The sequence below is a fragment of the Chelonoidis abingdonii genome, chromosome 7 (assembly GCF_003597395.2).
Source record: "Chelonoidis abingdonii isolate Lonesome George chromosome 7, CheloAbing_2.0, whole genome shotgun sequence".
NCBI lineage: Eukaryota > Metazoa > Chordata > Testudines > Testudinidae > Chelonoidis > Chelonoidis abingdonii.
The window spans coordinates 96628633-96641177 of record NC_133775.1 but is presented as its reverse complement, the minus strand read 5'-3'; the positions used below and the strand labels follow the sequence as shown (position 1 = coordinate 96641177).

At 43.0% G+C, this 12545-nt stretch overlaps 1 protein-coding gene across 1 annotated transcript in view; it reads left to right on the top strand.

Annotated features, from left to right (window-relative positions):
- The window catches only part of PDLIM4 (PDZ and LIM domain 4), a 93299-nt gene extending 81547 nt beyond the window's left edge, over nt 1-11752 (top strand). The window contains exons 6-7 of the mRNA XM_032769184.2: nt 4298-4418; nt 6228-11752. Of these exons, the coding sequence (XP_032625075.1) occupies nt 4298-4418; nt 6228-6432 (326 nt within the window). The 3' untranslated portion in view covers nt 6433-11752. The remainder of the gene's footprint in view (nt 1-4297; nt 4419-6227) is intronic.
- Nucleotides 11753-12545: the final 793 nt, after the last annotated feature.

The following is a 12545-nucleotide window of genomic DNA, read 5'->3' as shown; positions in this document are numbered from 1 at the left end:
CTGCTTTCATTGCTTATGTGGATGCTGGGAAATGACATTGTGACAGTGTGCAAAGGCATTACCTGGTCACTGGCAAACCTCTGCTCAGATTTTCCCTGTTGTTGCACAGGTGCACATACATTGGCTTCTTGCCTGTGGAAGGATTAGACTCCACATTCTCGGCTGAGCCACATCATCCCTTGAGAAAAAGACCTGGCTAACTGCCTCTGTGTAATTCTCTACTGAATCATTCCACAGGCCTGGAAAGCACTTTGAAAGGAAACTCGGAAACTGACTGTTCTGGTTCCTGTTGTTTTCAGTCTCGCCTCCTTTGTGCTGAGACTTGGAATGATTAGACATGTGAACACTTCTCCAGCAATAAATGCCCCAATGGCGGTTTCAAACCAGGTACCTGAACACACAGCCCAGATTAGCAGCTGTGCTTACTGCATCCAAACTCAGACTTTGGGCATCCTGTGGAAGCCAGGTGTCCAGGTTTGCGGATTGGATGCACACTGCGACTGTTTTCCTAGGAGTATCATACAGATGTAATACATTAGAAACAATTGGGAGCATAATTAATAGAATATCAGTTTCCTATTAAATAAATGTATGCAGTGTTGTTGTAGCCATGTTGGTCCCAGGATATTAGAGAAGCAGAGTGAGTGAGGTAATATCTTTTAGTGGACCAACTTCTGCTGGTGAGACAGACAAGCTTTCGAGCTTACGCAGAACTCTTCTTCAGGTGCTGAAGACCTGAAGGATTGCTCTGTGTAAGCTCAAAGCTTGTTTTTCTCACCCACAGAAGGTCCAATAAAAGATATGACCTCACCCATCTTTTCTATTTAAATAAATGGTATTTACATGAACAAACATAATAATGAGAGTCAGCAGTGTCAGTTATACTCAGTCCTGCAGCCAGTTTCCTATAGAATATAACAAAGCCCATATTTTAGATGACTGTTGTCCACTCATCTCCAACCATACAAAAATCATGAGCCAGGCTGCAAAAATTATGAGGTTGCCTTAAAAAGCCACAAGATTTTAAACAATAAGGCTGGTGAATCCCTGACCAGTTTTGCAGCCACAGACTCTGGCCAGGAGCATTGATTGTTTAAGTTACTGGGGTTCATTTTGTAAAGGATTAAAAATGAAATATTCTCTTCTGAAGAGACTCTGTCAGCATAAAACGCATAGGTAATTAAAAATAAAACATTTTAAAATCTGAATGTATTTTTCTTAATTTAAGCTTCTTTTGCATTTCACTCAGCTTGGATGATGGAAATAGACCAATCCCTTTCACTATGGGGTAAATTATTTCACTTCTGGGTTCTGGTGCACTAGGAAAATGTTATTGTATTGGGGAGTCTCAGTTCTAGAGATTCCATTTAAGAGATTTAGTTTTATTGTTTTTTAAATGATGCAAATTTTTTAAATTCGTATCAGGATTCTTCAGATCTGCCTTTCTCCCTTTTTAAAACTAAATACAAAAAAGAAGAAATATAAGTTTCGGGTTCAGGACTAGTGTTCAGTGTCCCTTTAAAGGCAAGATCTTCATAGTCTTAGAAAACCTGGTATTTCACGTGAAGGACTGGGGATATGGAAAATTTTCCTGCCAGAAGCAGTATTTTTTCTTTATGATGATTGGCCTCACATTGTGCCTCTAATAAGAAGTGTTTCCTGCTGGGAATCTGACAGGATTGGTAAAGAAACCTAACAGTTGCCTCACTGGGTGCCCCTCAACCATGAAAGATGAGCCCTAACCACAAAGCATAGACAAGAATGTTTAGTTAAAGTTAGTAGCTGCCTAGCTGAGGAACATAAATTATTGTGGGGCTCTGTGCCTGCAGAAACAGAGGGAAAGGACCTAGCATTCTGGTGAGGGTTTCGAAGGTCCTGCCTTCTTTTAAAATCTGTCTCTCCCTCTCTCTCTCTCCCTCTCCCTCTATCCCCACCTCTGTCAAAGTTATCCAAGTTCCCTAGCTTAGGAACAGGAGCAGCTTCAGGCGTAAGGAGGGTGATATTTTAAAAACTGGCAAATGAATATATGAATAGCTCAAATACAACATCTCTCAGTCTGTGAGGTCTGATCTTGCGCGCGATTGTGTCAGTCAATGCTCAACAGAAAATCTCAGCAAACGAGTTCTGCTTGAGTCCAGCTAAGCGCACTGGAGGCCTCTTGGGCTTAACAGTCTCAGTGGGTTGCTTGGGCAGTCAGTCACACATAGAGCGAGGGGCTGTCTTATTTCAAGTCTTCTGTGTTTTACTTGTAGGGGGCTGTGAGGGTCTTTGGTTTTCATGATCTTAGTTGTTTGATTGTAAAATCATGAGCACTATCATGCTTTGGCTCAGTCTTAATGACTAAGACTCTGTCACTGTGCAAAGACAGAGAAATAATAAAAGGCCCTCCCAAAAAAACACCCTGACTTTGGGAGGGAGACAGTTTTGTGGGCTCTTTGCTCACCTCTTAATTCTATAATTGAATAGCCTCCTCTACATTAACTGCAAACAGTTTCTATAAGGATGAAAGTACAGTCTTGCTGGTAACTACTGGAGCTGAAATGCACTGATCTGTCTTTCTGTGTTGAAAGCAAAGCAAGTTGTCTTATGTGTTGCATCTTTATTCTGAAAGGGAAGAGGAGGCACTTCTCTTATCCCCAAATCATTTGGGAAAATGAATTCTGAGCAAAAAGAAAGGGACGCACCACTGCGTAATGCAAATCAGAAATATACTGTGTGAATCTGTTTGTAACAATAGGGCCAATATCAATAAACAGCCCGGAAGAATGATACCTTGGTTGATTAAAAATGCTAAGAATTAATTTTTATATACACAGAATTTTTTTAAGCTGTAGTAGGCACTTTTGGGCAGAATCAAAGCTATTAAATATCCAAAGTAACTGTTTGATGAATACTTACTCCTATTCAGCACAGCTTGTAAGCAGGGCTGGCTCTAGCAATTTCGCTGTCCCAAGCACGGTGGCACGCCTCGGGGGGCACTCTGCTGCTCGCCGGTCCCGCGGCTCCGGTGGACCAGCGGACCCTCTGCAGGCATGCTTGCGGGAGGTCCAGCAGAGCCACCTGCCGCCCTCCCAGAAACCGGCAGAGCGCCCCCCGCGGCGTGCCGCCCCAAGCACGCTCTTGGCGCGCTGTGGCCTGGAACCGGCCCTGCTTGTAAGCACATGCTAAAGTCCCATGGAGGTCAACGAAATTTAAGCATGTGTCTAAAATTAAGCATGTGCTTAAAGTTCTTTGCTGAATGGGGGCTTGGATGAGCATATTCAAAATTGCAGCTGTGATCTGGTGGGCAACAGGGCATTCTGGAAAACCTCGCAGTTAGTCGTGTACATTAAGTTTTACAGTTTTTGGCAATATGTACATGTATCAGTGTGAGTGAGTGGATACATTATATATAAATGTTCACTATATGTATACTTATATATATAGAGAGAGAGAGAGAGTATACATATAGTGAACGTTTATATATAATATATGCATGCACGCATGCACACTCATTCGCTCATATGAGAGAGAGTGCCAGTCACCATGCATAAAGCTTTCATTGCTTCCTTTTAGTTTGGCTAGTCTCTGATGTGAAACAAAACTTAATGCCAAGAAAAAAGTCAGCTTCTAACATGCTGTTTTACTTTTTGTTTTAAGCTCACAAAAGTCTTCCTGACTCACGATAGTTGTAATAAAACAAATAAATCTCCTAAGAAGAAAAATGCACTTAACTGTGTTATTGTTTGGTTTCTTTCTTTTTTTGGTTTGCCCTGTGCTCCAAAAGGTTTTAATCATCATCTTCTCTTTGAGTGGTCCTGAATATAAAAAACAATACATCTAATCTCACTCAGATAAAACCCACTCCGTCTGTTCTGCTCTCCTATGATTTCATGAGTGTGCTTCTCTCTCCCCATCTCTGTCTCTTAGCTCCCAAAAAAATCTGTCAAACAAATTCAGCCCTGGTCTGTGTAGATTGATGGGGTCCGTTTAGATCATCGAGGATGTTCGAGTAGATGGTGATGTGGTAATCAATGGTTATATTACAGCCATTTCATTGCTACCATTCTGAGCAATTAGTTACTTAACTCTCTGGCTTCATTATGATGTACAATGGATTTATGTGAGGCCTATCAGTGTTCTGTGAACTTAAATGCTGAACTTGCTAAACGGTCCCACCATTTTCTTTGTTATGCAAATTGCAAGAAGAGTTTTCTGTTGCAATATGTATATCATGTTTTCTCAGGCAGAATCATCACATCTGTCATCTAAAATAGAGGTCAACTTTAAATCTGTGTCTTTTCAAAACTCTTCGCAGGTGAAAAACTTGACCGACTGACTGGCCCAAGAAACATCAAATCTCCTGTATCAAAACTTGGTGGTGCCATGTCTGGATTGCAGATGCTTCCTGAGTGTACCAGATGTGGAAATGGGATTGTGTAAGTACATGATCTCTCCATAGCATTAGATGTCAATAACACCATGCAATGGAAAAGGACGACCAACTATTCACAAGACCTCTATTGTGGTATTCATCTAACAGAAGTGGCTCTATTAATATTTACAGCAGAGTCCTCCAAATCTTCATATTTCTTGCCAGCGAGACCTTACACAAGATATAAAATTGGAATAAGGTGACATTCCCCAGTACAGTTTGGTTGCCTTTTCAAGATGCAAAAAAAATATGACCAGTACAGTGACGTAATGATTTCTAATGAAGCCTATGATTTTACCATGCTTATTGTAATAAACTGGCCTAATGCATGTGAATGGCCCCAGAAATTATTACAGCCTTTTATTATCCCACAACAAACTGAGTTCTCATTTGGCTCCAGTGGAGGAGGCCAGTATTTTTCATGCTGAAGGTGCTGGGTTCAGTACTAGTAAATGACTGCAGAGTCTGTAGGGCTTTGTCTGCTTGACTAGCCATGCAGTGGTGGGTGGTTTGAGGGTGTTTTTTTGAGAAAGCTCCCACTGTTGCAATGCTGTATGCAGAATACAGGCATTTTTACCAACACGTCATTTAGAGCGAGTCCAGGCGGGACCTGCTGACAACATGGTAAAAGTTCCTGTGCACTGTCCGTGTTCATGTTTCCATCCTTGCTATCACGGGGGGAGTGCAGTGGTGGGAGATCTCCCATAATTGGCTCATGAAGACCATCATTTTATTACATTCGCATGTGAATGGGCTAGTGCTTTAGCCTAAGGGGATGGCTCCCTGCTCTCACAGACTGGTCTCCTTGCCATCATCCTGGCTGAATGTAGATACTCCAGACCAGTGGTTCTCAACCTGCAGCCCGCAATGGTAAATAGGTTGAGAACCGTTGCTGCACACCCAGCATCATGCCAAGGCATGGGGTAAGGAATTCAGGTTGTTAGACAGCAACCCACAAGAGTAGGAAATGGCTTACCATGCACATCCCCTCCAAGGTCCAATCCTGGAAGGTGCCAAGTGTCTGAGTGTACAGAACATGAAGGAGACATGATCCCTCAAAAGACAGACAAAAGCCAACAAGGCGGGGGAGGCAATATCTTTATTACAGAAGCTTACTAACGTAAGTTGGTCCAGTAAAAGATATTACCTCGCCCACCGGGGCCCTTGAGAGGTGGGGGTGGAGGGACAGTCTAATGCTGATAGGCTTTGAGAAAGAAATGAGTTTTCAAGGAAGAATGTAAAAGAGCAGATGCAAAAGTGCCACAGTGGGATGGGAAGGGTGTCCCAGGCAAACGTAACCATGTGGGAGGTGCTGTGGAGATAGGCATGGAAGAAGGAAGTAAAGAGGAGGACCAGGTTGAGAGATGTGGGTGGGGCAAAAAGGAGCTGAGGGGACTATGATGGAGAGGAGAGTTGAGCAGCACCTTGAAGCTGAGGAGAACTCGATGCAGAAGGCAGTAAGGAGCCAGTCCATGGCTTCAGGCACTGACATTAACAGGGATTTTGCTACTGACATCAGTGGAAGCAGGATTGGGCCCTTGAGGAGAGGTCAAAATAATCAAAGCAGTGGCTGAGGGAGAGAATTTTCACAGTGGGATTTCAGATGGCCAGCAGGGGAGCAAAGGGGGTGTTAGAGACGGAGGCAGAAGAGGTTGCAGGGGTCAAATGATATCTTCAAAATGCCACTAAATGCCATTTACGTTCATGTTTCTTTGCTATGCTGGGCAGTGGAACAAACTGCTCCAGAGTGCGCTCGCTGTTGCTTTTGACATCAGCTTGGTGTGTAATCTGCCTTCTCTCCTACACTCAACAGAGGGACCATTGTCAAAGCTCGGGACAAGCTCTACCACCCAGAATGTTTCATGTGCAATGACTGTGGCCTAAACCTGAAGCAGAGGGGATATTTCTTCATCGAGGAGCAGCTGTACTGTGAAACGCATGCGAAGGAAAGGGTTAAGCCCCCCGAAGGATATGATGTTGTCGCTGTTTATCCAAACGCAAAAGTCGAACTTGTCTAAGTGCATACTCTATTCCTGGAGAGGTCAAAAGGCAACTCGCCCACCCACACGCACGCCGCTAGTTTTAAAATATGTCAGTAATCAGCTCTGATTACTAGCGTCTCAGTAAAATGCCTATTCAGAGATAAAGCGGTTTACACTAGGGATCTCAAGGGGATGGTGTTGAAAGCATATGAACAGATTTTTTCCTTCCTTTTGACGCTCTGCTTTTGGGTTGTTGTGCTGGGGGTGGTTTAAATAAGTTCTGCCATGGCCTTGTCCAAGATCTGTGTAAATATTGATTAATGTTCTACTATGTTTCATATAAAACCAGTATTCTTTTTTTTCTCTCATTTTAAAATGTAAGTAAAACATTTTAAAAGCTCAAAGGAAATAAGGCACTTTAACAAGAGAAACTAACTTTTATTGCATTGCTTTAGATCCATACCTTTCAGTAACACATTGAGACCATGTGGAAGCTGTGTTCCTGCAATGCAGCGTGGTGGTGGGGTGGAGAGAGTTTCAGACAAGATCTGATATTAAGCAGAGATGACTGTCCTGGGCAAAAATGATCTTTTTAAAAAATAGCCACAGTGAAATTCACTAGTTACATTACATGGCATTGACCTGATGTGCAGACCTGATCCAGGTTTCACTAAAAAAGAATCAAAAAGGCACTTTGCACCTACATTCTGCTATAACAGTGGTTCTCAAACTTTTGTACTGGTGACCCCTTTCACACATCAAGCCTCTGAGTGTGACCCCCCCCTTATAAATTAAAAACACTTTTTAATATATTTAACACCATTATAAATACTGGAGGCAAAGCAGGGCTTGGGGTGGAGGCTGACAGCTTGCAACCCCCCATGTAATAACCTCACGACCTCCAAGATGTCCCGACCCCCAGTATGAGAACCCCTGTGCTATAACGTTTGATTTCTTTTTCCTTATAGTTGCTGGAATTCTCTGGTATCTAATGCTTGGGACCCTGAAATCGTACTGGGGCTGCCTGGGTGATTCCTAAACTGGTCTTCAGCTCCTAAGTTTGACTGCTTTGTTCTTCCCCCGGCAAAGGGTAGCTTTGTTTTTGTTCATCATAGGCCTGATCCAGCTTTTGCTGTTTTCAGTGGCCCCTAGAATTGTACAGCAGCTCTTAAAACTACCTGCCGTGCTGGCTGGCTGTGGAACCAATAGCAAAATCCATCAAGAACACAGAATGTACATCAGAACTGGTAAATGCAGCTACTCTTCCTGGTCTAGAGTGAGTGCAATCAGATTTGGACCCACTGATGCTCAGTGCAAAGCCGAGCCATTAACAAGGTTTGGTTTCCCTTTTGTTTTGGGGAAACGTTTGGTTTTATTGGGAGAGATGTTTTGTTCTGCTGTTCAGAGGATTTTATTTTCCTTGGGCATCCTGCTGGAATGGCATCTGACATCCAGTATTGGCTGAACTTTGGGCCGTTTTGTAAGTTGTGAGCTGAGATTTGGCTGTTTGATTGCCATTCCTGCTAATGGAAGCCATGTGGCCAATTTCCCCCATGCACCGATTTGGAAACCTTACCCCTGCATTACCAGGACATTAAAAATAAGAAGCCTGGAAACATTTTTCTTTTAGAAAGGTCATGTATGCTTCTGCTGACCTCTCCCACTGCAGTAGGATGCAGTTGCCACAATAACCACCATATACTAGGCAGCTCATGAGATTAGTCCACCCTTATGAATTGAATTTGCACTTCAGAGAGAGATAGAGTGCATTCCACTGAAAACTGGTGGACTGTAGTTCCCCCAACTCCCTTTGGGATCAGTGAGGGTTGGAGACACTCAGCTTGCTGGAATATCCGACCTTTGAACCATAGACATGGTTTAAAAACAGAACGGAAAACAAATCACCTTTTTTCTGGGTCAGAAAGCCGAACGTTGAACTGCATGTTGCCAGGGTTACCATATCCTGGTTATAGTTCTGGTCTTTTTCTTAGCAGTTAAAGAGCATCAACAGTAACTCTTGAGAAACACAAGACCTCCCCATGGCATTCCACGCAGCTCCTAGTAAAACATTCAGTGCAAATATTCAGTTCTGTTCCAGGCAGATCATAGGTTTTGATCACTCCCCAGAAAAGAATGTGTTGTGGTTTGAATTGAACAGTCTAGGACAGGATTATTTATCAATATCAAAAAGAGTTACTATCTGATGGGGGGTGCTATTTCTGCCTAGGAGCAGTAGCCCCATTCCCCTACTCCAGCCCATTAGTGCCAGGGCCGGCTCCAGCATTTTTGCCGCCTCAAGCAGTGAAGCGAAAAAGAAAAAAGATAAAGCCGATCAGTGGCACTTTGGCGGCAGCTCAAAGAGGAAGAGAGGGACTGAGGGACCCGCCACTGAATTGCCGCTGAAAACCTTGATGTGCCGCCCCTTCCCATTGGCTGCCCCAAGCACCTGCTTCCTTCACTAGTGCCTGGAGCCGGCCCTGCTTAGTGCAGAGAATTGTAAGGAAAGCAAAACATGGCACTCTGATACACAGCTGCCTCTTCTGGGCAGGCACAAACCAGTATAGATGGGGCAACCGGCCTGCCCCTCTTTCCTATCGCTTTTCCCTAATAGGGGTCTGAGAAATGGGGTCTCAGAAGAAGGTCAGAAAAAAAGATCTGTTGGCTAGTGCTAGGCATAGAAATCACCTGTAGAAATCGTCCTTCCTATGGCTGCTTATCACACCGTGACACAGAGAGGCTGTGAGGGTTTGAGTGGCATATTCTTTATTTTGTTTGAAGCTATGCTGGATCACAGGAGGGAGGTTGGCCTGCTAGAAATAGGACACCTGGTTAACCGTGTATTGGTGAAACCGGTTGCTGGCATAGCTCTGGTATTCAAGGTTTCCTAGTGCTGAATGTGCTGTAGTATTGGCAGGCTGCATGAGAAGCCAGGGTCAGGAAATCCTGAGTCCAGGTGCCACAAGTCTGGCTGCTGCTGTTCATGTATGTCTAACTCAGTTGCAGAAATTCTTCTGGTGGCAGGGTGAGGACATCTCTCTGTGTGAGAGAGTGAGGGTCATTCCAGCTGACAGCAGCATGTCCATTCTTGCTTTTGTTTCATGCATTCAGAGTATCATTGATTTACAGCGGTGCTAATGGAAGTGACAGCCTAATAGCATGGCTGAAAGCTTGACATTTTGGTAAATAAGGGCTGGCTCTTTTATTTTTTTTCTTCAGTTATGCAGTTTAATCCTGACCAACTATGCACCATCCATGCCCGCCCTGAACTTCCCCCAAACAAAAGTTACCCATCCCGCAGAATGGAGCAGTAGTTTTATAATGTGGTTTAGACAGTAGCTTGTTTTCGCTTGGGATTTGAACCCAGTGTTCATCCCAAGAGACAAAAGGCTATGGCTTTGATGCACTGTCCCTTAGCCCCATGTGTTTCTCCTGGTAATGGAAAATACCTTTCCCCCCTTTTATATCCTGTGCTCACCATCAAAACCTGCATCAAGTCTGTAAATCCATCCACATCCTGGTTTGCAACTCCCTTCAGTGAGGAGTGGCTTTAATTATTAAGGTACAGGTAACATAAGGGGGTTCTGTCACATAGATAGCTGAGTGTAAGGTCTCCTCCTACATACGCTTAGTCTTTCTTAAGGGATAGGATTATCTGAACATTGATACTTTGGACAACTATAAATGATTAGCTGCACTGCTAAACTCCTAATCAAGTATAAAATATTATTGCACTGTGTTTGCCCACCACTACTGGAAGCTTATTACTTTGCAGTTGTTATACACATTCATTTGTACTTAGTTTATTAACCTCGTACATTACTGGGCCCAGCTTAATTGGTTATAATATGTTTTGTGAAGTGGGCGCCTGCCTTACCTGGTTTTGGGGTTGTGCTCAGGTATTTACGTGCTGATGTATCATCGCTGACAATTGGTCTCTTTGCGCTTCCTCTATAAATGTTGCTTGTGGCTCATTTTCTCTAGCTTTACTGCTCCACTTAAAAGTTCATGCTCATTTTCTCATGTGCCCGTTAGCTAACTGTCTGCTTAATGAGAAATCATGGTAGTCCCGGACTAGGAGTTAAGAGATATGGGGTGTGCTGCCAGTCGTGCCTGGGGCAAGTCACTTAACCCTGCTCTCTGCCTCAGTTTCCTCATGTGTAAAATGAGTGTAAGACTTCTTCTTCATATGGCTATTGTGAAGCTGAGTTCATGTTGTCAAGCACCTTGACATACTCAGTTGGAAGGTGTCTTTTTAACCATGAAGTATCTTTTTAATCAAACACCAAGATTTAAGATTGTAAAGACATTTTCCCCTATTGTAAGTGCCCTCTCTCAGAAAGCCATTGTGTAATATCAGGTATGGGACACAAGCATGCGTGTCCATTGGATTTGCTTGACTCGAAACAGACACTTTACATCCTTGTGGTTCCCACAGAGAAATCAATAGTCAAACATCCTCTTTAGGCCCTTACCCATTTTCTCGTTATTAAAATATTTGTGGCAACAAAGAATGATAGTTAATGCATGATGGGCACGTGTAATAATAATCCTATGGGGACCTGGCAGTAAGTTGGAAGCATAGTGACGTACAGCAGAACATGGAAGTTTCTGAACAAACAGGATTGAGTGCAGAGTTGACTGGGCAGGAGGAAGTGTTATTATGAGATTGGCCTACCTAGCTTATCCAAATGTATTGTGAGAACGACGTATATGTCAGGTTGAGTCATCTACCACTTTCCAGCACCTCTGTCTCCTGTTCAGCCCCATTTGTAAGGCGGTTTTTCACACTGCAGGTGTCCAGCATACTCTTCAGATGTGTTGTAACACTAACATGAGGCACCATGTTAGACATTCATAAATTGCTTCATTACGCTTGTGTTTGAATGTATAAATCAAGCAAACCATTCACTTAGGCGTACTCAGTGGTCTTGTTTAGCTGTTATATAAATAACTGCTGGCAAGATCTGACCTTAGGGATTCAAACTTACCTCTCTTTTCATTTGAAAATAAGTTCCCACAAATCAAAATTTCCATACACTTGTCTCATGGCCACTCTTTCTTATGAGTAATCAACTCATTTGCTCCCCTGAGTAGCTTAAAAATGGAGCTGCCTCACACAATAATATCCTGTGGTAAATTAGTTCCTGGACTGATTCCATTTCGCTTATATTATTTGTCTCATAACAAATGACTAAAACCAGACTGCTGTTCTAGCTGCCGTACCAGCCTGGTGACAAGAATGAACCTTGTAAATACCGTAAGTGTCTGTTAACTCTATTATTTAACTCTGTAAAGCATTTGGGGCAGAACGTTTGTATGAAATACAAAATAAAGTTGTACTGTCAGTTTCCTATCTCACATTCTTTATCGTTGGGTTGTTAGTTTATCAAGCAGTGAAGCTCCCTGTTGTCCCATTAGGGCATGCAAAGCGTGTGCATGTTGTTCCCACAGTGTCCAAACGCAGGTGGATACAGGTTATTCCCTTATATAAACAGAAGGTACATGTTCTCAGTGCAGATTTCCTTTGGGAAATAAAGTTATTGTGTTTGCAGTGTTGTTGTAGTCGAGTTGCTCCCATGATATTAGAGAGACAAGGTGGGCAAAGTAATATGTTTTACTGGACCAGCTGCTGTTGGTGGAAGTTTCAAGCTCCACAGAGCTCCTCTTCAGGCCAGACCTAAAGAAGAACTCTGTTTAGCTTAAAAGCTTGTATCTTCCACCAAGAGAAGTTGGTCCAGTAAAAGATATTACCTCACCCACCTTGTCTTGGTTATTGATTTATAGCCATATTTCCTAACGGTTACAGTATTTTTGTGGTATGGGAGCAAAGAGCCTCACGTATGCAGTGGGATTAATGCTGTTTGAATTTGTAGTCACATCGTTTTTATTCTTTATGCAGAAGAGCTATCATTGCTATATGCTTCCCTTCCAAACAGGCACGTCCATCATCTCTGCAAAAGGAATGGACAGTGTAGTTGGATTAAGAACGCTGATTGTGCCTCTTGCTAACGCATTCTACTGTTAAAGAGGACTATCTATGCACCAGAGTCTGTATGTAAGCATCTAAAGTAACCGCTCACAGGTGTACTCTTATTGCATTTAATGGGATTAATTGACTGAGTGAAGTTACTCATAGAATCATAGAAATG